The sequence below is a fragment of the Patella vulgata genome, chromosome 4, assembly GCF_932274485.2.
Source record: "Patella vulgata chromosome 4, xgPatVulg1.2, whole genome shotgun sequence".
Taxonomy (NCBI): Eukaryota; Metazoa; Mollusca; class Gastropoda; family Patellidae; genus Patella; species Patella vulgata.
This window is the reverse complement of record NC_065882.2, coordinates 70,967,180-70,994,159: the sequence shown is the minus strand read 5'-3', so window position 1 is coordinate 70,994,159 and position 26,980 is coordinate 70,967,180. Positions and strand designations below refer to the sequence as shown.

Genomic DNA, 26,980 nt, shown 5'->3' with positions numbered 1-26,980 from the left:
TGGATTATTCGACTGAACTAACTGACTGGTTTTATCGACTGGACGAGGCCACATGAAAATGTCAAATACCTTATCCCCCCCACCCCCGCCCCACCCCATCCCCTTTCTTCGTTCATATCATATATAGGGACTCTATTCTTTTCGAGGCGGACAAGGACAGCTGTCTAGTCTTTCGGATGGGACGAAAAACCGAGGTCCCGTGTATACATTGGAGTGGACGTAAAAGATCCCTTTGACAGATGGAATTCGATATAAGAGTAGGCCGTAGTGCCGCTGTCCGGGCAAAATTTCCCTCATCGCACAGTGTATGGCGTATGCCCGTCTTCATTAGCCCAGTTCCAAGCAGAACAAAAGGACGTTGAACCCCCATTTCATTTCTTTTCATTTCTTGAAATTAGTTGGGAAGCCCCCCGGTCCCTACCCCATGCCCCCGGCTCCTTCAGCTATGGCTACGAGCATGATTTGCTACTATATTATCTTAGCCCGCTGCCACCGCTGCTTAATATTGAGCGACTTGTTTATTCGACTGAAGTATTCGACTGGTTTATTCGACTGGATTATTCGACTGAACTAACTGATTGATTTTATCGACTGAAGTATTCGACTGAACTTTTCGACTGGATTATTCGACTGAACTAACTGATTGATTTTATCGACTGGGCGAGGCCACATGAAAATGTCAAATACTGAAGCGACTAGATCCCTCCACACGGTTGTTTTTATTCCGAAGCGACTAGATACTATGCTGTCATCAGTTTTATGCATCGGACACAGACTTAATTCAAGTTGTTTATATTAGTACGGCCATTGTTTTCAGTTGATGACGTCAGTCGTTGACCCTTAACCCTAGATGACGACCTTACTCGCAAAGAGAGGTCAACACGTTGTTTAGGGGATTGCTATTGGAAGGAAAATCTCAATAAAGTTGTGACTTCAACTGTCAGATTTGAACTTGGGGGAAAATAATCAAAATAGACAAAAAACGATGTAATCATATTTGAGTTAGTGCGTTTTTTATTTCAGTCAAACAAACTATTCCCAAATTTTAGCCCAACCATCGACCGAGTTTGTTGACTGGAAATTCTAGTGGTACTTAGGGGTAATTGTAAAGGGCTTCTGATAAAAAGACTTGTATAGTCGGGTATTATTATTAGGAAAGAGCGTATCCCCTCAAGATCAAAGCACGCCGTCAATGGAATAACAGCATTGATTTCAGTACCGTTGTAACTTGACTTTCGTCGAGTAAATACGTGATTTTCGTTCTGAGTTTGCAAAACCGATAAGATGGCTTCGGCAAGCGGAAATCTGTGCAGAAGATGCTTGCTTCAGTGGAATAAGAAAATTTTGACACCGTTTACTTTGCAATCACCACTGAAGGGTGGGGATTATTTACCCTACCCCATCACCTTTGGCCTGACTAGTCCTCTCAATAACTTTATAATAACTCGTCAGAGATCTATGTATAAAAATATATACAGTGCTTTATATGACGAATCTTCGACCAAAGATTTTATTTACAGTCTTCATTCTAGAGAGAGGGAATTACTTTTTAGAGAAATGCAGAAGTGTGAAGAAAAAAGATTAAAATCAGAAGGTATAAATTTATTTTCATTTTTTAGATACTTTTTGGAAGTTTGAAACCACCCCCAAAATTGAATGGGGTGGAAAACACTACAGTGTAGTATATGACTTTTAATTGATGATTATACAAATATCCGTTTAACTTCCACCAAATATTGTAGAAAAACTGGTTGTTATATTGCGTGGTTTATTCCAATTTTTTCAAACAATTTTTTTTAAGATCCAGCAGGAGACTATTTTCTCTTCTACAGCTTTTATGCCAAACTTAGTTGGGTTGGACAGAGAGAGAACTTGAATAAGCAAATTGAGTGTTTTAATGTCTGATTTATTATTTTCTTTCTCAAAAGTGGGGGGAAATGACGATACAATATGTATGTGTCTGCATTAATAATTTACGTAATTTTGAGATTATGACGGAAAGTACACATTCATTAATTGGTATCATCACCAAACATTATAGAGTACGACCTACTGGTATGTAAAATAGTTATTAATATTAATAAATCCAGTATAATCCTAGACCCAGCAAAAAAATATCAACACCACAAGTTACGTAGGTGTCAAAAAACTTACAAATGATAAATAAAATAAATATTTATTTTGTATATGTAGTAGACTACTCAAGTGTAGACTTCCAATAAATATTTTATGTATATGTACTATGAATTATACTTTTCAATGTACAGTAACTGTCTTATTTATTGTCCCCCGCCTTTCGAAGAAAGCAGGGGACTATTAAAATGGGTTCGTCCGTCTGTCTGTCTGTCTGTCTGTCTGTCTGTCCGTCTGTCTGTCCGTCACACTTTTTGGGACACAATAACTCTCTTCCTAATTGAGCTAGAATGTTCAAACTTGGTGTATGTGTTTATTAGGTCAATGCCTTGATGGAGTTCGAAGATGAGCATTTTCCGCTTAGGGTAAGCAGAGATAAGCAATTTGATTGGTTGATGCTTTGGGACACGATAACTCTCTTCCTAATTGGGCTAGAATGTTCAAACTTGGTGTATGTGTTGATTAGGTCAATGCCTTGATGGAGTTCGAAGATGAGCATTTTCCGCTTAGGGTAAGCAGAGATAAGCAATTTGATTGGTTGATGCTTTGGGACACGATAACTTTTAATTGAGCTAGAATGTTCAAACTTGGTGTATGTGTTTATTAGGTCAATGCCTTGATGGAGTTCGAAGATGAGCATTTTCCGCTTAGGGTAAGCAGAGATAAGCAATTTGATTGGTTGATACTTTGGGGCACGATAACTCTCTTCCTAATTGAGCTAGAATGTTCAAACTTGGTGTATGTGTTGATTAGGTCAATGCCTTGATGGAGTTCGAAGATGAGCATTTTCCGCTTAGGGTAAGCAGAGATAAGCAATTTGATTGGTTGATGCTTTGGGACACGATAACTTTAGTTCTAATTAAGTGAGATTGATGAAACTTGGTGTATAGTTTCATTACAGTAATACCTTGACTAAGTTTGATAATGAGCATTTTCTGCTCAGGGTAAGCAGAGCGATACGCAATTTGATTGGTCGAGACTTTGGAAAACAATAACTCTCCTACTTTGATTGTTAGACTATAAGTAAAGATATACTGTTTGATTGTTCAATACTTTGTAATAGATAATTTGTGATAAATTTATATGTGTCCTCTAATTATTTTCCTATTTCGGCGGGGGACATCAGCCTCACTGTTGGCTTGTTAAATTAGCTAACAGTTGTTTCACACCTTTAATGACTTAATGAACACCCTTAATACCCCAAGTTACTCACACTAAATTAGTAATTACCATAATTATTTAATTAATTAATTAAATAATTATCTACTGTTACAAGAAGTGTGTACAAATATCAGAGAATTTTGATCAGTGCTCACAATTGAATTTTTTATTTTCTCAATTGGGACACTATCTGGTTTCAAGAAAATATTTGCGGTTGGTATACATGTATATGATAATTAACATTTATTGAATATTGACATTTCCAGTTGACTTTTTAAATCTCTGTAACTTTAAAAATTAACATTTTAATTTACATGTTTATATATATATGTATATTCATGGATGTTGCCTTTAATGATAATAGAACTTGTAAATATATTTAAGGGATCTGATAGTTGCTATGTACCAAAAAAACACTGATTATCATATAAAGGGGCATTAGGTAAGATTAGAAAAAGAGCTGACAGTTCTCGCTAAAATAGTTAAAAAAGAGATAATGAAAACAGAATATGCTGAAAATTTCAGTTAAATTTCTTCACTCTGAACCAAGATATTAGCGATTCAATTTTGGGCTAGTCTTGATCATCATTACTAACATCAGTAAGATAATAAACAAAGTCTTGTTTATCCATTTGTTTTTAAAGTTAAATTATCCATTACAAAATGTATTCAAATCCATTAAATATCGCAGGCTATGGCATCGCGAGTTGATTATGGTCTGGATAAGATAATTACAATGTAATGTCTAATTAATAATTTAGATAATATTTCAGGCTTAAAGAAAGACCTGCAATAGGCAGATTTACATGTTGCTCTTGCATAATGCATGTGTAAGTGATATTGAATCCCTTGCAAGTACAATATAGTGAAAGTTGGGTCAATAAAATAAATTTTGGTCCAATAGTGGTTCTGATCTATTAAGTATTTATACATATACGATGAATAATTGAAAATCGCCCAACATTCAGCTTCTCTGGGTAAAATCTTTTGATGGGCCTCTTTTTAATCCATTTGAATCGAAGACGGTGAATTTTCAAATTGTTATAATTCTTTTTAAGTATTAATATTTTATTCACTTCTTGTATATTGACCATTCATGGCACATACATGTACATGTAATAATAAGACACTTTGGAAGCCTTATTGGCTTGTCTAAACCAACATTCTAAGACTTTGTTCCTACATGTATATTGTAGTTTTAAATCTCCATATATTTAAGATGGTTAAAATCATCCAAGAAATATTCAATATATGAAAAATAATAATATAACCAATTTGGTCATACAGTAGTACGGTATATACACATGTACGTAGGTGCCTTTACAATTTTCCATCACCGACAGATATTCAGTGATTTTGAAATAAAAGGATCTTGTACATGTATACACTATAGAGATAAAATCTGTTTTTGTTAGTTTATAACCTAGGCCTTCTAGGCCTCCAGTATGTACATGCGCATTATGAAATTTTTAAAAACATTTCAGTTATTTTAAGGAAAATCAGATTGGGTAGATTGATAAAACCTGTTTTTTCTTGTTTATTGTCTAGTATTTAGAATATAGCCATCTAGGTCTCTGTTCATTACATCATGACTTCTATACAGGTTTAAATATCAGTTAACACTAATTGTTCACTAAGGTAGACTTGGCAAATATATTATATTGAGATGAGATAAGCATTGTTCTGATGTTATAGGTAGTTTATTACCTAGACTGGTATTAAGCCATGTGGTTTAAAATTGTATTACTAATTGACTACAGTATACATGTATAAAAATGCTTGTATCTTTGACTCTCTTGTTAAAGAATTTTGAATTGACAGTGGCTTTATAAAAACCTTCTCCACAATTTATATTACTGGAGTGATGTTTTACATGTAACTGCCAATTTTAACACTGGACACATGTATACTACATGTATTTAAGTCAATGCAAAGTACTAGTTGGTATACATATACACTGGACACATGTATACTATTTAAGTCAATGCAAAGTACATGTACTAGTTGGTATACATATACACTGGACACATGTATACTATTTAAGTCAATGCAAAGTACTAGTTGGTATACATATACACTGGACACATGTATACAAATGTACTATATAATATAAGTCAATGCAAAGTACTAGTTGATATACATTTACGTACATGTATCAGTTTAAATAAACTATTCTTTAAAACTAAAACTGGACTTTAAACCTTTGGGTACATTTTTATACACCCACATTTAAATGTGTCATAGATTGTGGTCCCCACTTTTTGTGGATGCTCTAGAGGTTAAAGTGACCATCTGTTTTACTTAAAATTGATACAAAATGTTTCTGAAGAAGCCTATTGATTTCTGATAATTTGAACATCAATTATCATCTGATTACCGGAATGGAATAATTAGATGCCTATCAAATTTTGATTGTTTTTGATAATAACAGAATGGGGTTTTACTCTTGATCAGTTTTTATTGTTATTTTTAAATAGAGAGAGAGAGAGAGAAATGGGGTTTAACGTCCACTCGACACAAACTAGGTCATTTCGGGACTAACATATGGTTTAATTTTATTTACGTAATTCGCTTGCGCGTAGGGGTCTTTAGCAGTGGGAGGAAACCGGAGGACCCAGAGAAAACCCCTGAGGTTGGACAGGCGACCCTACTCCTTGCCACGTACAACCGGGGATTCGAAACCACGCCAGTCGACTCAATGACAGACTTTATGATACAGCGCGCGCACGCTAACCATTCAGCCATCCCACCCACCCCCCCTATTTATAAATGCTCGTACATGTATTAAGCTACATTTACATGTGTACAAAAGAATAAATATTCAACCTTTATTTGTGGCTTCTCATGCGACTTAACTGCTGTGAGCATATGATTTGTTGCCTGTCAACCTGTCTTTATAGTTGAGAGGAGTTGATTCCCATCTGAATTGTGTAGTGAGGTTAATAGCACGAGTTTGATAAATAGGGGGATCACGGTGGCTAAGTGGGTAAGGCGCTGGCTCGCTAGCCTGGAGGTCGGGTGTTCGATCCCTGCATTGGCCGAGAAAGTTCATCCAGATTTTCCGGCGTGGTTCCCCCTTGTCAGTGATGCAGGACAAAGGGCCTGACAAGGACAGCTGTCTAGTCATTCGGATGAGACGAAAAACCGAGGTCCCGTGTACACATTGGCGTGCACGTAAAAGATCCCTTGACAGTTGGAATTCGATATAAGAGTAGGCCGTAGTGCCGCTGTCAGGGCAAAATTTCCCTCATAGCACACTGTATGGCATATGCCCGTCTTCATTAGCCCAGTTCGGAGCAAAACAGTAGGACGTTAAACCCCATTTCATTTCATTTCATTTTTGATAAATAGATATTGTAATTAACAGAGAATAAAAAACTCCAATAAAACAGCAAGATGGAGGATCTTCATTAACCAATAAACACATGGGGTCTATGTTTTTTATTTCAACCAGGCAATATAGTTTTTGTTTTTGTAAAGGAAGTTATTAAGATTAAGAAATCTTCTTACTCCTGAGATAAGGAATTGGAAATTTATGGGGTGATTTATAAAGATCTTACATGTATACATGCATAATTCAGAATTGATGATAAAAGTTTAGTTAATAAGATATTATTATTCAAGTTCCACATCCACATGTTTTGTCAGCAACTTTATAATTTTATCACCGGCGTGTTTGGGGGGCTATTCTGGTTCGAATATGCACCCAGGTGATACATATGTACATATGTAATATTTCATACATATGGATGAGCTAGGATTGGGGGTGTATAGCTCATTACTGGAGAAGTATTCTGGTGAAGGCGGTCACTGTTCATTAAAAGTCCAATTCCAAATTCATTTCAATATTACTTTATATACAGTTTTAAAAATACATTATTTACAAATTATATACAAGGCATTCGATCTCCTTGTCTGTGTGTCTCTAATTTCATCTGCCCTCTTGTCTGTGTGTAGAGGTCTTTTAAAGTAACTAATTTGTATACAGACAAAAGGACAATGATTTCAACAAATCTAATTAAAAATAAAAATATTGTAACACATCAAATGAAAAGAAGTTAAATAAATATATAAATTTCATTGGTTGAAAGTTTCAGAGTGAAATATAATTTATAGGATCTAATAAGCTTTAAGCCATAAAGAATTAAAAAGCATTGACACTTGATTGGCATTGATCAGACTGCATTGTTAACTGTATAAATCTTTGCTCAAGGTTTCTCTTAATAAGCCTACTGGCATCCAAAGATTATAAAACAGCCAAAGCCAATCATGCTTTTAGGCAATTACTTATTATAGACTTTAAATCAAAATATTAACAATAAAGTAAAGAAAGACCAAATGATAACCTTACTATTAGCTATATTGTCTATATACTTTAAGAAATAAATTCTGTATATCCTTAAAATAAAATTTGAAAAAGAAGTAGAATTTAGTATCACTATTCGGTGATAATTTTATTAATTGGCTAAGTTTTATGTCTGATTTTAAAGCCTATTTGGAATACATGTACATCAGAAGAACATGGATATAAAATTAAAGTGAATGGTACATGTACCGATACATGGCATGTTGTTTGCTGTGAGAATCCAGTAGAATAAGCTCAATCAAGAAATTATGGTTGGATACCTGAACAAAATGTATAAGAATATTTTATTATTTGGTACATAGCAATCCATAAAAAAAACTCTTTCTCCATCTCATGTGGATATTTAAATAATATGTATACAAGATGAATTAAAATCATATGCGTGTCTGATAGATTAGATATTTCACACATAATATATTAGCTTATCTGTTGAAAATATGAGATTCATTGGTTTTCTTGTGCAAAGTGAAACCAGATACATGTATGGACATTGAGATATTTTTTTGCTATGAACTTTTTGGGTTTGTCATAATCTTTAAATTCATTCGGACTGTACACTTAATGTCAAGTGGGTGCAGTCTGCAAAAATAATATCTAACTTTGCTACATGTAATTCAGCATTTCGGGAGGAGACACACCTTTTGCTGTACATGGACCTTTAAATGTCAAAATGCTAACTACACAAAAACTGTCAGCTGTGTGAACCCCTGTTACCAGCCACAGCACAGGTCGTCATCTTTTCACAGAAACACATGTTATCAGATTATCACAGGGACAAGTGTTATCAGGTGTTCCTAAAAGAGTAAGCATACCCTGCCACACACACAATCCCTCTCCTAACACCACTGAAGCTGAATAATGACTCATTGATTTTTTAAAATAAAAAAAGTATTTATCCCAAGTCAACAAGCTAGTATAGAAAATTACTTTTTATTAGTCTTTTATAAATGATACTTGATAATGCTGTAGGCTATTTATTGATTTTAAATGTAGCAGCAGATGGTTAGTTAATTATTAACTCATTCTACCAAACTGAATAATTCATCTCCAATATCTGAAGTGATTTCTAAAGTTTCCCTTTAACTTTAATTTTGGATTAGATTTGTAATTTATCAATGTATACATATAAATTTATTATCCAGAACATGCATATTATACATTATAAATGTGCATATACATGTATAATTCTGTTGATGATTATTTTGAAAGAGAAAGAGCACACTAATAAGCTTCTAGATTTATTTTAGAAGACAAGTTTGGAGATGGGGTGCTATCTGACTGTTTTATGTCTGGTTTTATTCCAGTTTCGATCTCAGATAACGTGAGTTGTTTTGTCAGTTACATGCACATTTTAGATCAATATTGTCAATCTCATAAGCTTCAGCTTTAAAGGAAATGAAAAATTATCTGTGATCTGGAGTTGTAAGTCAGCCATATTTGAGGCCATGTTATTTGTGATTTATAAGAAGTGGCAATGTGACAGTCTACAAGATGGTAACTGTCATTTGGTTTACAAAATCAATATTTTATCTCCCTATTTACACAGAGACTTTGTCTGTTAATTAAAGGTCATACTATTACATGACAGCTCTTGGTGTCTCACTTCAAAATTTACCTTCCGGTCAATTTTTAACATACATGTATTTTATTTCAGATTAGAGTTATTAGTCAGGAAGATGAATTGTTTTCCCAAAAAAAAGAGACAATTTCTAGCATTATATATCAATTATTTAGGGCTTACTTTACACAGAAAAACTAAAACAACTGTACCAGTAGTTATTGTAAATTCTGTAAAATATGTAATGTTTTTATGCCCTGTAAATTGATAACTAACAGGTTAATTAATAAATTAAACGAGACTTACCTTAAGTTGAAGTTTGATTGTAATTCTTCTACGTCACACAAACATTAGAGATCAAGTGAGATTGCATCAGAGCCCATGTGACCTCAGTTTTCAAAAACAACTTGAACTCAAATCATAACAAGGTACCCCCAACCCATAATAAGCAGCAATACTATTACTAATAGCATATTTCATTGCAAATGCATAAACAAGGGAAAAGGGATAATTTGGGAGGGCACTTGATCTCTAATGTTTGTGTGACGTAGAAGAATTACAATCAAACTTTAACTTAAGGTAAGTCTCGTTTAATTTATTAATTCTTCTACGTCACCAACATTAACGAGATCTATATTACACATAGCTAGAAATGTTTTAATCCACCAGCTTACACTACTTGAAGTAATTCTTTTATAAGGCTTTAAATAACTGATCAATAACTTGGTTTCTGCACCCCTTATCTCAGCTGTTCTAGCAATATAACATTTTAAAGCACTGACAACACATAAATTATCATTATTTGGATATTTGTGCAAAGTGACAAACATAGAACCAAAACTAGGTCTTGATTGTTTAACTAATGATATTCTAAATTTTACATAATCGTCTGATTCAACCATCTCTGTTAAATCTAAGAGTTGTAAAGTTTACACTCTCTGTGCAGATACTAGAGCAATAAGTGAAACAAGTTTTAAACTTAAATTTTTTAAAGATAGATCTTCATTTTTATCCCAGTTTTTTATAAATTCTAACACAACATTTGCATCCCAAATGTCATTATATCGAGACTTAGTGGGTCTTTTAACATAAACACCTTTCATAAATCGTTTGATTAACGGATTTCTAATTTAAAATTTGAAGAAGATAAGGCACTTTTGGCAGTGTTTATAGCACTATAACTGCAACCTGAGTTGTATAATTGAGTCAAAAACTCAATTACATTTGTGATAGTTGGTTGAAAATGATAAATTTTCCTTTCACAACAGAATAAAAGCCACTTTTTAAGATATACTGTATATTGTTTATTGTGTGGATGGTCTCCAAGAGCCGAGGAATATGTCTTTAGCTTCTGTTGGAACTCCTTGCTCCTTGTATTGTTTCCAGATATAAGACAGACTAGTAATCTCATCTTCGCATGTAGAGGATGAACTTTCTCTGGCGCATGTGGTAATTTGAGTAGATGTTTCTTTGCAGGTAGGATGATTGGTATTGCTATTAACATGGACATTAACATTGGGTAAAAACTTTGCGTTGGCCAATTTGGTACAATTATCACTCCTTCGGCTCCATCTTGGTTTACTTTATGTAAGCACCTGTCAATTAAACAAAAAGGTGGGAAAGCATAAAACTTCATCTTTTTCCAATCAATACTGAAAGCATCAATAAAGGCTGCATTTGGTTCAGCCCTAAGAGATGCATAATGTTATATTTGTCTATTAAGGCATGATGCAAACAAATCAATTTCAAATCGTCCAAAAATACATTCAAAATCATGAAATATTTTAGTATCAAGCATCCACTCCTTATTGTCATTAAATGTTCGAGATTCTTTGTCTGCTAAAACATTTTCACTTCCCAGTATATGAACAGCACTTATCCAGTTATTATTTTGGAAACAAAACATCCATATCTTACGAGCAATGGTATTACACGGGCGAGATTTACTACCCCCCATGTTGTTCACATAACATACAGCAGTACTGTTATCAATGAACAGTCTTATATGATTGTTACATGCATTAGTACATAATGCTTGAAGTCCAAAGTACACAGCTATTAATTCTAATTCATTAATATGATTTAATTTTTCAGATACAGACCAACGTCCACCCGTGGAGTGTCCTCCATATTCCTTCCCTAAATGCGCCCCCCAACCTTCTTTAGAAGCATCTGAAAACATTTCAAGATTGGGTTTATTATGTGCTATAACTTTAAATGTGGATGTGATATTGTCTATCCACCAATTTATGTCAAGTATCACATATTCTGGTATTTTAACATGCTTGTCAAAATCACCTTTACACTCTTTCAAAGCATCAATTTTGAAATTTTCTAAAGAACGATAGTATAATTTAGCCAATTCAACGCCAGGAGAACTAGCTACCATCAGTCCTAAAGTCTTAGCAACGTCTCTGAGCTTTATACTTTCATAATGATTTAAAGTTACTATACAAATGTTTTTCAGATATATTGCTTTTTCATCAGTTAACTTTACAGTCATATTAACAGAGTCCAATACAAAACCTAAGAAAATTATTTTCTGGGAAGGAATAAAGTGTGACTTATTAGGATGAATTATAAATCCTACAGATTGCAGCAAATCTATAGTTTTGACAACATTATCCCAACATTCTTGAGCTGTATCAGCCTGTAAATAGCTGTCATCTATATATGGAACATTGACATATCCAGCTTGTTTTAGTGTACAAAAGACAGGTTTCAGTAATTTTGTGAACTTTCGAGGACAACATGCTAACCCATTTGGAAAACAAGTAAACTGAAAAACAGAATCTGTCCATATAAATCTTAAAAATTTTCTATGTTCTTCAGCAACACTTACTCCATAATATGCATCACATAAATCGATTGATGCCATGTAACATTCCGGTTTCATGAGTTTTATTGCAGAGTGCACACTCTCCATTTTGAAATGGTGATATTCTACGTTTTGATTAAACCTTTTCAAATTTAAAATTAATCTAAATTTTCCATCTTTTTTAGGCCTAATAAAAATTGGGGATATAAATTCTCCCTGGCTATGATCAGCCTGTTCAATTACTCCCAAATCTTATAAACGAGATAATTCTTGATCAATTATAATCTCCTCTTTCTGATTTACAAAAGTTTTTCTAAATGTACAATTAATTTCATCATCATATAATTCAATATGAGAGTGTGCAACTGTGTCCAAAATTGTTGGATCAGACGTAAGTTTCTCCCAATTTGAAAGAAAAAATCTTAAACGTCCTGCCTCAAACACATTTCTATCTATAAGGCAAAGTTCACGTATATTAAAACCTGACTTTTGTTTTTGTTTCATTATTGATGTACAAACCTCATTTTCATTACCTGAAGTGTTACCATCTATTGGTTTCTTTTTATTACTATTATTATTACCATCGTAATATCGTCTACCGGTACTGTAATTCATATTGGGTCTGTATTGTCCTCGACCCCCTCTACTATATGGGTGCTGTCTGAAGACTGGACGACGTCTTGCACCAGTATAACCTCTCATGCTCATGTAACGATTACCACCATAATTGTTTAAATAGTTAAAATTTGCTCCGCCGCCACGCATGGCTTTACGAACCACCTTGTTTGTTTTCTCAATATCGTCTAATCGTTTTGACGTGTCCCCTCCAAATAGGAAAGTGTTCATGGGTACCGTTTTGGATACTAAACTTCTATAGTCATTATTCAAATCAGGTTTTATGCATTCCCTTCGTCTCATATTAAGTTCATAATTGGCTTCTGCAAAAATTCCTGTAGCATAAATCCCCTCCTTAATTATAATTTCACTTTTTGAGACATTTTCCTTCTCCTTTAAAATTAGATCCAGAATTTTTACAGTCTTGATGAGGCCCTGGATCAATAGTGATTGGAGATACTGTAATTTTAAATCAAACGTTTTTGTTTTTGTTTGTAACCTACTCCAAATTAACTCATCAACTTTTGTATTTACCAGCGATGCACAATTTTCAGGCCGTAGCGTTGTTTTTAACCTGTCTTTGAATTTTTCATCAGGTTCCGAGTCTCAGCCTGGCCTCAACACAAGACTATTGACTAAATCAGCCAGTTCTGTATTTATTTTATCCGATGTTTGTTCGCCTGCACTCAATTCAGCAGCTATGTGTTGTAAAACATCCTCTTTCGTCGTGTCAACATTGACAACAATATTATTTTCATCTCTGGTTACTACTTCCGGTTCGTCCAAATTTGTGGACTTGGACTTGGAGTTGAATCGTCTTCGTTCACAATCAACATTTTGAACATTTGATGAACATAATTTTTCAATTTTGTCCTCTTGGTCATCGTAATAATAATTATTGTCATAATCATAATCATCTTCATAATCTTCATGTTCATAATCATAATCGTTATACATCATTGGATGTTCATAATCGTAATTGCACTTGATTTTATGTCATTCAGACCTTTTCTAATTTGTTCAGTAATTGTCGAAGTCATTTGTTGACATAACACTGACAGTTCGTTACCTGCACTTGGTAAGCCTACTTGACTTACTAATTACTAAAATTAGTGTCAATGCCATCGGCATCACTACTAGTAGGCCTACGAGTCATGTTACGACTTGTCTTTTCTCCGGTCAGCTGCGAACTTTGGCATACTTTTCTAGACTCGACTAGTGTTTTGTTTGACCTGTTTGGAGAAGATATTTGGTCTGGCTTTTTCTTCGTTGATTTTAACGACTTGGGTGTGTCTTTTATATCATCTTTATCTTTAGATGGTATTTTATCTGTCAACATTTTCTCAGCCATACTATTAATTTCAACAGGACCACGTGGCCCTGGGTGAAGATTTCTGAGAATTTCTTCCGCAGAGGAAAAGAATGACATTTTAATTAGTCCCGTGGACTAGATAAATTAAAAAAGCTAATAATTTGAGCGACTACGTCGTCAATAGCTAATAATAAACTACAAAATATGTAGCAGAAAGAAAATATTTGAGCGACTGCGTCGTCAAAATTTCTTTCATTAGTTTGAGTATTTTGCATCCGGTCACTTCGAAGGCAGAAGATGCACTGAGGTCACATGGGCTCTGATGCAATCTCACGTGATCACGTTAATGTTGGTGACGTAGAAGAATTCGACGGAAAGACCGACAAGGATTTTGTTCAGTCAGGGGAGGGGGCTTGTTCCACAATATTAATCCCTCTTTTTCATAAATATCACATGTTCAGAATGTGGCACTCCTGTATTTGGGAATTAAAGAAAGGTATGCTTATGTCCCTTAACACATGCATGTACCCTTGGAGAGTACTCATCACTGATCATACTTATGTATAGCCAGCATCCACAAAACAATTAAATTAGGTTTAACAGTATTTCACTTGTGTGACAAAAGCCACTTGTGAAATATCAGTCTGCCAAAATCATTAAATGAGATAAAAAGGATATTTCTAAAAACAACAACCAAAAAATGTAGTGACCTTTATAATTTTGGAATTCAGACACATAGTAATTCATGTCATTTGTAAAAGTTTTTACAGACAATTGATAAGTTGTCACCTACATTTTTAGATGAAAATCAGTATCAATTTACAGAAATATATAAAACATTTTCACCTACAAAAGTATCCAAAAATCAATATTAATTATTGGAAGAAATATCTATATAGATACATATAATCAAGAAATATGTTTGAATTTATCAGGATAAAAATTATGTCTATATGTGTTCTAGAAATAACCATTGTGAGGAAGGTTTGAGAAGATTTAATTTGATTTGGTAGAAACGTATTGAATGTGTACAGATTTAATTAGCTAAAGAACTTAAAGTGATAACTGATAAGTTTTAACCTTTAAATGGTGAAATGGTTTGTATCTCAGGCACTTGAATCTATCAGCTACATGTTCATATATGTTTGATATTGTCACAGAAACAGAACACAGTCTGAAAAAACAACCCACTTTGCTTAAAGGAGCTAAGTCGCTAATATTTGGGACCTAGAAATTGACACAAATGGGTCGCAATGCATACAATAATGTAATATGAATGTATATAAATTGATTTACATTCATTCGTTTCTTTTTTACTGTAATTTCTAATAGTTAGGTTCGGCGACATACGCCAGTATTCTCAATCGAATTTCAATCTCTAGCTTCTGGTTATTCCAGTCCACGCCAATAGTATTTATTGGGGATGCTCTCCAGATAAGAATATAGCGTCACCGTTTGACATGACTTGTGGAATATGCCTAGCCTCGTTTTTCGAGTCCCTTATTACAAATAGCACTGAAATGCATTATGGTACACGATTCGTGTACCAATTGTAAAATGTTTATTTTGTCTTAAATATTGGATATCAGAAGGCCATCTTTTCCCGGTAAGATCACAACATCAATGTTGATTTAAACAGACAAATAAATCGTGTTTTCAATGTCGAAGATTTTGGATGAAATTGAGTTAGAGACTTAGCTACTTTAAATTACTCACACTGAGATAAGCTTATATTGATAGCCTTTATCAAATTACTTGTCTTGTTCAGTTCCTGATGTACTGAAAGATGTCAACATTTTGTACATCACACATTACAATTACATACATGTGTACCGTAATTGTAATCTACATACATCATACATGTACATGCCGTTGCCCCTGTCTGTGTGTGTCTGTGTATCGCCTGCAGGCCACAATTCTTTACGGATTGTTTTGAAAATTTGCATACTTATTCCTTATACCCTAAGGATGATTGTAATTTTGGCAAAACAAACCCAACCCCTAGCATTCTTTGCCTCTTGTCATTTTGCAGTCGATGCAGCAATTTCATCTTTCATTCTCTTCATCTTAAAACTTACCATATCAATCAAAGCAGGAATGTGGACGTATATTGCAGCGTTGGCAATGCTCTTGTTAATATTTGATGTCAATTAAAACAAATGAAATTTGGTCTGTTTTTTGTCTCCTATGAAATATTTACCAATATTTTAATTCAATCAAATCTACTGATGTTAAAAAGTAAACAGACATCTATATCCCCGAGACAACGCAGAAGTAATCAAAACTGGCTGATTCACAAACGACAAAATAATAATTAAAAAAACCTTGTGTAAAATGGTCTACGGGACTAAGCAGGTGCAAACAACTGTTGATCAATTTGGACAGTTCATGTATTTCAACTAACATATTGAGAAATAACATTTTTTACAATTGAATGTAAATCATATTGTATACATTCATATTACATTAATATGTAGCACAAAAGTAGGACTATAAACCCCATTTCATTTCACATTAATATGTGCTTTTAGATCCATTTTGTTGTTGTCTATTTTAAGGTTCCAAAGAATAGAGCTATATTGGATCTTTGTGCAATTTGCAGAGCTTTTTATATTCATTAGTATTAAAGAAATTGTTACACTTGCTTTTTACTTTAGCAACAGTAAAAGTGTGACAAATATATTTTGGTCTTTACGACACAGCTTTTGGTGGGCATGTTTTTCATTATCTGCTTCATGGCAACCTATGTTTCAAATCCTTAAAAATTCAGATGATAATGGTGTTGTAAAGGATTGATGATTTATCATGTATGATATCATGTAAAGCCCCAATATTGGATTATTGATAATATTTATTCTTATCTTGTAGGACAGGGCCCCGTACAGCCACCAACTTCAGAACAACTTCGATTTCGTAAGTATATATCTTATAATAAATGATAAAAAAATCTATATATGTATGACCAGTCAGTATTTAATACAGCCATTCATAAAATATTAAAGATACATTATGTAAGATTTAGATAAAGAACTGACCATATAATAGCTCAAAAATAGATAATGTAAAATGAAAATTTCATTCAAATTATTTCATTCTGAGCCAAGTTATCACTGTTTGTAGTTTTGACAAGATGTGTGCATAGTGGTAACCAGGGCACTGGTATATTCGAGGCTTAGCTTCGCTTTCCCTTTTTTAAATTAAATTTTTAAATGGCGAACCGTTCTGATCTAATTAAAATCTAGAGTATCCGATGCCATCGAGAGTTGATTATGGTCTTGTTTTGTTAAGAAAAAAAAAAGACCTGCAATAGGCAGACTTAACTCTTGCATAATGTATGTTTAAGTAAGTTTAAATATATATACATGTATGTCTCTATAATAAATGATAAATAATTATATATATATATGACCAGTCAGTATTTAATATACCCATTCATAAATGTTACAGTAAGTGGATTATTCCATAAAGTACTGTCTTAGCTGACTATTATTAAACTAGAAACTCCCAAGTGGGTGCCAAATTATGGTCTATATCTGCCACTTAATATTGGATGAATAGCTGTATAAAATACTACCTGGTATGGTTCATAGCAGAATCATAGATTTCTTAAAATAACTGTCAATCAAAATGTATCTTGTTTAAGCAAGTTTATGTGTATAATCTGTCAGTGCACATAAAACAAAAAATCCTTTGGCAGTTAATAGAATTTATTTGAACAATTCTCCCTTTGGCAGTTAGAATTTATTTGAACAATTCTCCCTTTGGCAATCTACACAGAATCATTGTGAATAAAAATAATCATATCTTTGTCTCAAAGTATGTTGACCAGACATCAGAAACCATTCTATGTCATGTTTAATAGAGCTCAACAAATATTTGTATGTACAGCATGTAATATAGTTCCAAGTTTATTACTGTATGTGTTACAAGAAACATATTGACATGTATCAGACTATTGTATTGATTCTCTCAACTTTCATCTCATTGATTACTCTTTATTACCTCCCTTATCACAAGAAAAGCCATGATTTTGTACCATCAGAGATATCAGTCAGGAAATGTTTGTCCAATGAATGCTAAATACATAGAAAATAAAATCTGACATTTTCTGATAATCACACATTTAAGTCTGGAACTACCGTCTAATACATGTAATGGCTAATTCTACCTTTCTGTAGGCTTTTAAGATATTTATTTCTGGATTTCTTAATGGAAATGACTAAATCATCAATGGTATAGATAGAAATGAGGGTTTAGTGTTCAAGATAAAATGCTATTTTGAGACGTGGTATTTTTATTAATTAGTTAGAAACATATACAAGTGGGTATTTAGAAATGAAGTTGAATTGGGGAATCCGAAAGTGTGATAGATGACTACTTTAAAAAAAGGGGGGGAGGGATTTGGGAATCTGAAAGTGTGATAGACGACTACTTAAAAAATGGGTGTTAAATTCGGGAATTCGAAAGTGTGATAGACGACTACTTAAAAAAAGGGTGGGGTTAAATTGAGGAATCCGAAAGTGTGATAGACGACTACTTAAAAAAGGGGGGGTTAAATTGGGGAATCCGAAAGTGTGACAGATGACTATATCATATAAATGTGGGATTAATCTCAAGACATACAGCCCTTCTAATTTTGCAGAATTGTGCTCACGAATAATACTGTACAACATATGTCTGCTATCATTGTGTATTAAATGAAATGCAAGTGTAAGTCTTAAATGGCCAACATATGATTACTGTATTATTAATCTCATTCATAAATTAAACTATATAATTTTTCTATTTATTTCAGTCGCCTTCCACAATGCATTGCCTTTTTTTGGTTTTGGCTTTCTGGATAATTTAATTATGATAGGATTTGTAAGTATTTGTTTATAGTATCATTTAATCATACTAGGGAATGATCGTAAGATCTAGCACATAAATCTATACATATATTTTATCAGCCTGATGCTAATTATTTTGACAGATCTTAGTTAGAAAGGAAACATAACTGTATAATGAAATTAGCTAAATCTGGCAAAACATGCAACATTTATGGCAAGATTTAGTAGCTTTAGTGTGAATTTTATTACAAGCATTCAGTCCCCTTATCACAAATACATGTACATGCCACATGATTATAAATAATTGTTTTCAGTTTTGTGGTATTATCACCACAAGAGTCCTACAATATATTTGTTAGTGTGGTCTAAGAATAATCAGATTTTAAACTTCATTCCATTCCTAGATGTATTTATAAGATCTTTTTTGATTGGTTTATTTGCTAACCGATAAGACACATATATTGTAATTTAAACAGTGAAGAATTTTAAAAAAATGTGTCCGATTATACTTCTTAATTAGTATAGATAAATGTATGTTATTATTTATATATTTAACAGGGAGAATATATAGATTTGACCCTGGGAATGAGACTAGGTATTTCAACAATGGCAGGTATGTACACAAAAAATGTAAAACCCGAAATGAATGTGTTAAATATAACCTTTTGGCACACATGTTTATTTAAATACACATTTAATTCACATATAATGGGATCAACATCTCTGAATAATTCCTATAAATCATAAATAAAGAGACATTATGTTTACTTAATATTATTTACAATACCATTGAGACAGACCTAACTGATTACTGGTATTGGACATTCAAGCTCTGATGACCTTCTTAGTCTAAACCAGTTTGCAAGACTCCTAAAAACCACCATAGAATTTGAATGATGCGTTAATAAGAAATTAAGACAAAATGTCACAGCAAATTGAATGAATTGCCAATTGTATTTCAAATTTTATGTCTAATTGAGGGGGGGGGGGAGGCGAATGGTTAATAAATGTGTGTTGGATCAAAAGGTCTGTCATTGAGTCAAGTAACATGGTTTCGATTCCCCGCTTGTACATGACAATGAGTATGGTCATCTGTCTAACCTTTTGAGTTTTCTCTGGGTCCTCCAGTTTCCTCCCACTGCTAAAAAGCCCCCTACATGTGAGCGAATTATGGAAATAAAAAATTGAACCATATGTTAGCCCCAAATGAACTAGTTTGTGTCAAGTGGATGTTAAACCCCATTACTCTCCCTCTTATGTCTAATTAGAATGTCCCAAATAAATTTTTATCAAGATCATGTCTCTTTAAGAAGTATTTGAATGTTGTTATGGCTAAGATACTTTCTTTTATTCATCTGCTCTGATCAATATTTATTGATTTCCAGCGGCTGGATTTGGTAATTTAATATCTGATGTAGCAGGAATTGGGTAAGTACTTAAGTGATTTATTGTTTCCAAATGCATATCGTTAAAGTTATAAGACTAGAAATCTTGTTAAAGATATTGAAATTGACACACAAATTTCTCCTCCATTGAGTGGGGGGTTGGATGGTCTGGTGATTTAACATGTGTGCGTTGTATCATACAGCCCGTCATTCAGTCAACTGGCATGGTTTCAATTCCCCATTTGTACATGAGAAGGAGAAGGGTCGCCTGTCTAATTGTCTTTACAGCGTGCTATTCAAACAGTAAGTGCAGGAGGACTGCTCCACAAAACAAAACCAACAAGACAAAGACAAACATACGGACAAGACAAACTACATAGACATTGCAAGAAATAAGCAACAAATATCAAATGAAGCAAATGGATCTGGGAGCCAGCAAGGATGTATTTTAAGGGTTGCCACTCCCTTTTTGATTGATAGCTAGACTGAACTACTGTGGAAGTGGAAATCTTTGAAAAAATTTAAAGAAATAATATCTTGCGCTTTCAGGTGTGTGTTGTTGTTTTTTTTAAGAAATATGCCTTAGGTTATCCATGCAGCTCAGTATATGCATACAGTTAATACAGTCATAGTTGGAATAAATTTTATATTTTGTTTTTACCTGAAGTATTCATTCATTTATAATTGTGTAATTTGTACAGGTTGGCATCTTATGTAGAAAGATTATCAGTTAAGTTTGGAGTTCGAACACCTGAAATGTCACCTGAACAGATTGATATGCCCAAAACAAGATGGATCGCAAGTATAGTAAGTCATTTGTTTTAATGTTGATGGAAAAAGCCTACACTTAAATGTCTAAAAAGAAAAGATTTTCAATTCATTGATGTTTTGCAAAGACGTATAGTCCTCGCGGTGTTATGTTTGAGTAGACCTAGTCCACCTCAGTGATGATTCCTGTCTCAAATTATGATTGGTTAATAGTCAGGTTAACAACAAATCAATTGGGATTAACCAGAGCTCTAGATATGTTAATGTAATGACAGTCATGGCTACCATATTTCACAACATGCAAAATTCATTATTAGCGATTAACCAGAGAAGAGCAGGATATTCCGGAAAAATTAATTATATGAGAAATGAGACTGTCCAAAATAGCTGCAAATGTAAACATAAGGTAATCACCACATTTAGAATATTTCTCTCACCTGTTGATGAACAATATTTTAACCATCTTTTAATACATTTAATCGACTGTCCAAAGTTTTACGGAAGACCCTGTATCAGAAGGACTGCCATGTTGCTATTTTGTTTCAACAAACTGAATTACAACAATAAAACTCGGAAGAGATTTGATTGGGCAATCAAAATAGACACACTCTGTCAAAACTCCAACTTTCGGCTCCAAGTGCAACAGGGATTTCTCAGATCATTGCTTCAAACATAACCTAGATTTCTGTGAACAGCAGAAACAGGAGTTATTTCCCTTCATTCAAAAATACTGTTTGGGTTTTTCACTGTAGATTACATAGCACAAAGAGATTTACTTTTGATAATATTACAATGTGTGCGTATTTATAATTAAATCTTTTAAAAAAAACAATTGATGATTCCAGGATCATAGAAATTAAGGTGTTATTTTTCAGTTCTTAAAATTTAAAAATATGGTGCTGATAACATTTGTGTTATTAAGAGTCCGGGTTTTTTTGTACCTGGTTACCTTTCAAAATGATTTATGTATTTAAATTCTTTTTTTTCAGGCAAGGGCATTTGGTGTAGCATTTGGTTGTTTTATTGGAATGTTTCCACTTCTTTTATTTAAAGATGAAGACCAGAAATGTGATGACAAAACATGATTGACTGATATATTAAATTAGGTGTGATACAAAGAATTATTATTTAAAAGATAGATTTAGAACTGTTATTCTTGACCAGTGTTCGATTGTAACCAGAGATTAATGAGTCTAAAGGCTTGTAATTAGTCTTCTGTATTATGGTCATGGTTTCAGGAATACAGATATTAGAGGATAGTGTAATAGATATTTTATAAAAAAAACATAAAATATTGAAATCAGAAGTTGGGTATTTTTATTTATATATTCACACCTATCATAATAATTTTGTTTATTTCACATACATGTAGATATGAAAAGAAAGCCAGAAGTTGGGTATTTTTATTTATATATAGTCACACATATCATAATAGTTTTGTTTATTTCACATACATGTAGATATTATATACGATGTAGTTGGAATGGGATATATCCCTATAACATTGTGTGAAGAAATTTAAGTATGAAAAAAACATACATGGATCCATAATTAAGCTGATTATTACATCAAATACTGTATTAAATTATAATAACATATACATTCTTTTCTACGGTACATAAATTTTCTTTTATTATTCTTCCTAATATTTTTAAGTTCTTTTCTATTTATGGTAAATCTATTTAGACCAATAACATTTTTGAAAGGAATAAGGTGGAATTTAAAGATCATATTGTATTGTTAGTATTTGTTTTCTTTGTAGATCAGAGTAATTAATTTTACACTTGTTTCCCCCCTTTTGTTATCTTTTGAATTTGTTATTATTAGATATATATTGTTACATTAATGGTTTAGATACTCTATTTGTTGAATACATGTTTATTGTTTGTCTTGTCTGGATAAATTTTAACAGATTATTTTAGTCATCCTGCGATCTTCATTTATAGACTCATTTACAGATTCTTTTTTATGTCGTAGATCTTTAATAGACAATTTTAAATCTTAAAACACATGGGAGTAGGGAGGGTCTAGTGTGAAAGCATAAGATTGTCATTGAGTCAAGTGGCATACTTTCAATTTTATGTGACAAGGAATGTAGATATGCCTGTACAACCTCGTGGGGTTTCTCCTGGTCTTCTGGTTTCCTCCCACTGCTAAAGATCCATACACGCTATCAGATTATTCAAATAAAATTGAACGATATGTTAGTCCTGAGATGACCTAGTTTGTGTCATTGGACATTAAACTCTCTCTCTCTCTCTCTCTCTCTCTCTCTCTCTCAAAACACATTTTTAACTCTTCAATGGACACTTACAGTATTACAAAACTTTTCTATAAACTGTAACTGATCTTAACTAAGCATTTTATTAGGATGCTGGACTTTCCTAAAGCTTATAGTAATATTGTTATGACACTTTACTGGAGATTTTATTATTGAATAGCACTATTATTATAACTCTTTACTGAAGCCTGCATTGGGTTGTAACAATTTACTCAAGCTTTTGTGCTGTACCATGTTACTTTGTGTAGAAACTTGAAATTGTTTTATAGTATAATATTAAAATTGCTATAACACTTTATTGTAACATGTTACTCAAGCCTTTATTGTTTTTAGTATTTTATTGTAACAACACTTTATTGGCACACTTTACAAGAACTTTTATTATACTCTAGCCTTTAGAATACTGTAACTTTATACTTTGTAGAAGCTTTATGATATTGACATATTTTAATGGAGCCTTTATCATGTATTATCACTTACTGAACCTTTTATTGTGTTCCAACAATTTTTATGAACCTTATAATGTTTAACCTTTAATTGTGCTGAAGCACTTTTGGGAATTTTTTATAAACTTTTTAAGGTATTTAAGCAATTTACTGAACCTTTCGCATTGTTGTAACATTTTACTGTAACCTTTAACAACTTACTCAATCATTGACTCTGTTTTAACTCTTCATTGGAGGCTTAATTTATAGTTTTTACATGATTGTGTTTTAATGTGGTCATATATGGCTGTCTCCTTGTCTGTCTTTCGGTGGGGAGGTCTAGTGGTTCAACGCATGAAATCACAAATTCTGTCATTGAGTCAAGTGGCTTGGTTTTGATACCCAACTTGAACATGACATGGAGTAGGGTCATCTGTCCAACCTCGTGGGTATTCTCCTGGTCGTCCAGTTTCCTTTCTCTGCTAAAGACCCCTGTGCTCAAGTGAATTATTGAAATAAAATTGAAACGTATTTTAGTCCCGAAATTACCTATCATTATTTATAAAGGACCATTGACTTTGCAAGATGATACATGTTATAGTATACTCTATGTTTTATGTGTAAAGAACAACTCAGGATAAAACTGTTATTAGTGAATACAGTTTATACATTCATAATACTATTTACTCAAACAAAATTAGGATTCTAAATTAGAAACCATAGTGAAATAAAAGTAAAAGGGTAATTAAAATATTATTACATTAAGAGTTGAAATATCCCCCATTTATTTCACTAATTTTTAAAAAAAATTTCACTAGGGTTTGAAATATTAGTTATTATTATATTAGTAGCTGTTTTCCATAAGTACTGGTATGTGTTATAGTTAATTAATATTTTAAATAGTTCGCCTACTGGAAAAGATGAATCTTTAAATTAGGATAACAGACTCTTCTTGTTAGTCAGGTCGTTGAAATGGAAAGCTTTTTAATTTTTGATGTGTTTTGTTGTTGAATTTAGTTGTGCCATTATTATTACTGCCAGCTTATTGAAAGAAATCCATCATTTTTATGACTTCACATCACTTTATCCAACTTTATCGCACAAAAAACATAAAAATATAGTGTAACGGTGACACGAAATACAACTTTTCTGACCATAGCAAAGTAATTTTTCAAGTCAAAACAACAAAGGGTGTCCTTTTTGAACAGGGGGGTTGGATGGCTGAATGGTTAGCGTGCGCGCACTGTATCATAAAGTCTGTCATGGAGTCGACTGGCGTGGTTTCGAATCCCCGGTTGTACGTGGCAAGGAGTAGGGTCGCCTGTCCAACTTGTGGGTTTTCTCCGGGGCCTCCGGTTTCCTCCCACTGCTAAAGACCCCTAGGCGCAAGCGAATTATGTAAATAAAATTAAACCATATGTTAGTCCCGAAATGACCTAGTTTGTGTCGAGTGGCTCTCTCTCCCCTTTTTGAACAGTCATAAATGTACAGTATATAAACTAGAGAGTTGAGTTTTTCAGAAATGGACTTGTTGGAAAGTAGGCCTACCAATCAGTCAAATAGATATATTTTCCCTATTGGCTGAAGAGGATAGGTATTTCGTGTAACTTTATACTTCAATAGGTAAACTATAAGTATACATTTATAGCATGTTGTTTAAATGCAATATTATACACTACAGTTATATTTTTTCTTCCAAAGATTATTTTATTTATGTAGAACTGTCATCATTTTAATTATTATATTTAAACTGTACAAAACCAATGAAGGAATACCAATTAAATAAAACAAACTATACTTAGCTTTTTCACTTCAGTGGACATTATTATACTGCAGTCGATCGATCTCTTACTTATACTGTAATAGATCTGATTGTATAACCTAATCTTATTACCAGACACGGTACTCAGTTGTCTGACACCATATAAAAGCATATTTGTGCTAGAGTTAATTCCCATTACAACTGAATTCTTACTATGATCTTATGATCGTTGTTAACATTGCTCAAATTAAACCCAGATCTATCAATACTACAAAATGGAACATGGCATCAGAAGTGCTGAAGTCTGAAACCTGAATTGCTGAAGTTTAGGGACGAATTGGCAGCCTACAAATTCTTTGCTAGCCCAACTACACAATCTATAAGTTGCAGGCCCGAGAGCAGTTAACTTATTAACTGGTTAACATATAAAATGAGATTAAGGCATTAATAAATATGGGTTGCCAGGCAACGAAACATACACCCACAGCAGCTAAATCGTCCGGGCAGTCAACATGAGTTGTCGCATAATTTTACTTTTGTTGGTAATGAAACATTTATAATACTAAAATCTGATTCAAGAGTAACAACTCATGAAGTAATTATCAGAAAATCATTAGAATTGTTTGGCCCATGCTAGTGTTTAGTATACAAAACATGTAATACCATGGATTTAGCTGTTCAAGTTACCAAAAATCATTGAAAATCAATATACTTGTTCGTCTCAAGACCTTAAACTCTGTGTATCAATCAAAAGTCAATCAAAACGATTATATATAGGCGTAAACACAGTGTATAAATATAAAACCAATCAGATGATAACTATGGTCTCTAAAGCATCCACAAGATTTTTCAAAGTGATCAAGGGCCATAACTCTGGCAGTAATTATCGGAAATTGTTGAAAATCAATAGGTTTCTTCGTCTAATAACCTTAAACACTGTGTGTAAATTTACAGTCAATCGGATATTAACTTCAGCCTCTAGAGCGTCCACAAGATTTTCCGAAGTGATCAAGGGTCATACCTCTGGCAGTAATTATTGGAAATTGTTGAAAATCAATAGGATACTCCGTCTCATGACCTTAAACACTGTGTATAAATATAAAGTCAATCGGATATTAAATTTAGCCTCTAGAGCTTCCACAAGATTTTTCAAAGTGATCAAGGGCCATAACTCTGGCAGTAACTTTAGCCTCTACAGCATAGGCGTACCGGGAAATTTTTGAGTGGGGGGGGGCGGTGGTGGTTGGTGCCCAAAAAATGTAGTTAGGTTCTTAGTATGTTACATAATAATAAATTCGATGTTAAATTGGACACATTCAAGAACACAATATTTTTTTATACAATTGTGTGCCCAAATTTTCCCAGCATTTGGTGCCCAAAATGGGGCATACTCTATCCTAAAATAAGCAAACACGAGATCTATGAGTTAATCTACGAATTCGTGTGTGGGATTGGTATCCTAGATATGATGATGTGACCCCGTAGGGACGACAAGAGTGTTCTACTCTGTGAAGATATGGAGACCTACCCCAAGACCCAACGGACGGGATCCATAAGTGATCATTCC

At 33.2% G+C, this 26,980-nt stretch overlaps 1 protein-coding gene across 1 annotated transcript; it reads left to right on the top strand.

Annotated features, from left to right (window-relative positions):
• The first annotated feature begins 746 nt into the window (after positions 1-746).
• On the top strand, positions 747-25,452 carry LOC126818327 (transmembrane protein 65-like). The gene is made up of 7 exons (XM_056100542.1): positions 747-1,594; positions 16,832-16,876; positions 18,759-18,826; positions 19,351-19,405; positions 20,178-20,220; positions 20,879-20,984; positions 21,935-25,452. Exons 1-7 carry the CDS (start codon positions 1,285-1,287, stop codon positions 22,028-22,030), a joined length of 723 nt encoding a protein of 240 aa, XP_055956517.1. The 5' UTR covers positions 747-1,284; the 3' UTR covers positions 22,031-25,452.
• The last annotated feature ends 1,528 nt before the right edge of the window (positions 25,453-26,980 follow it).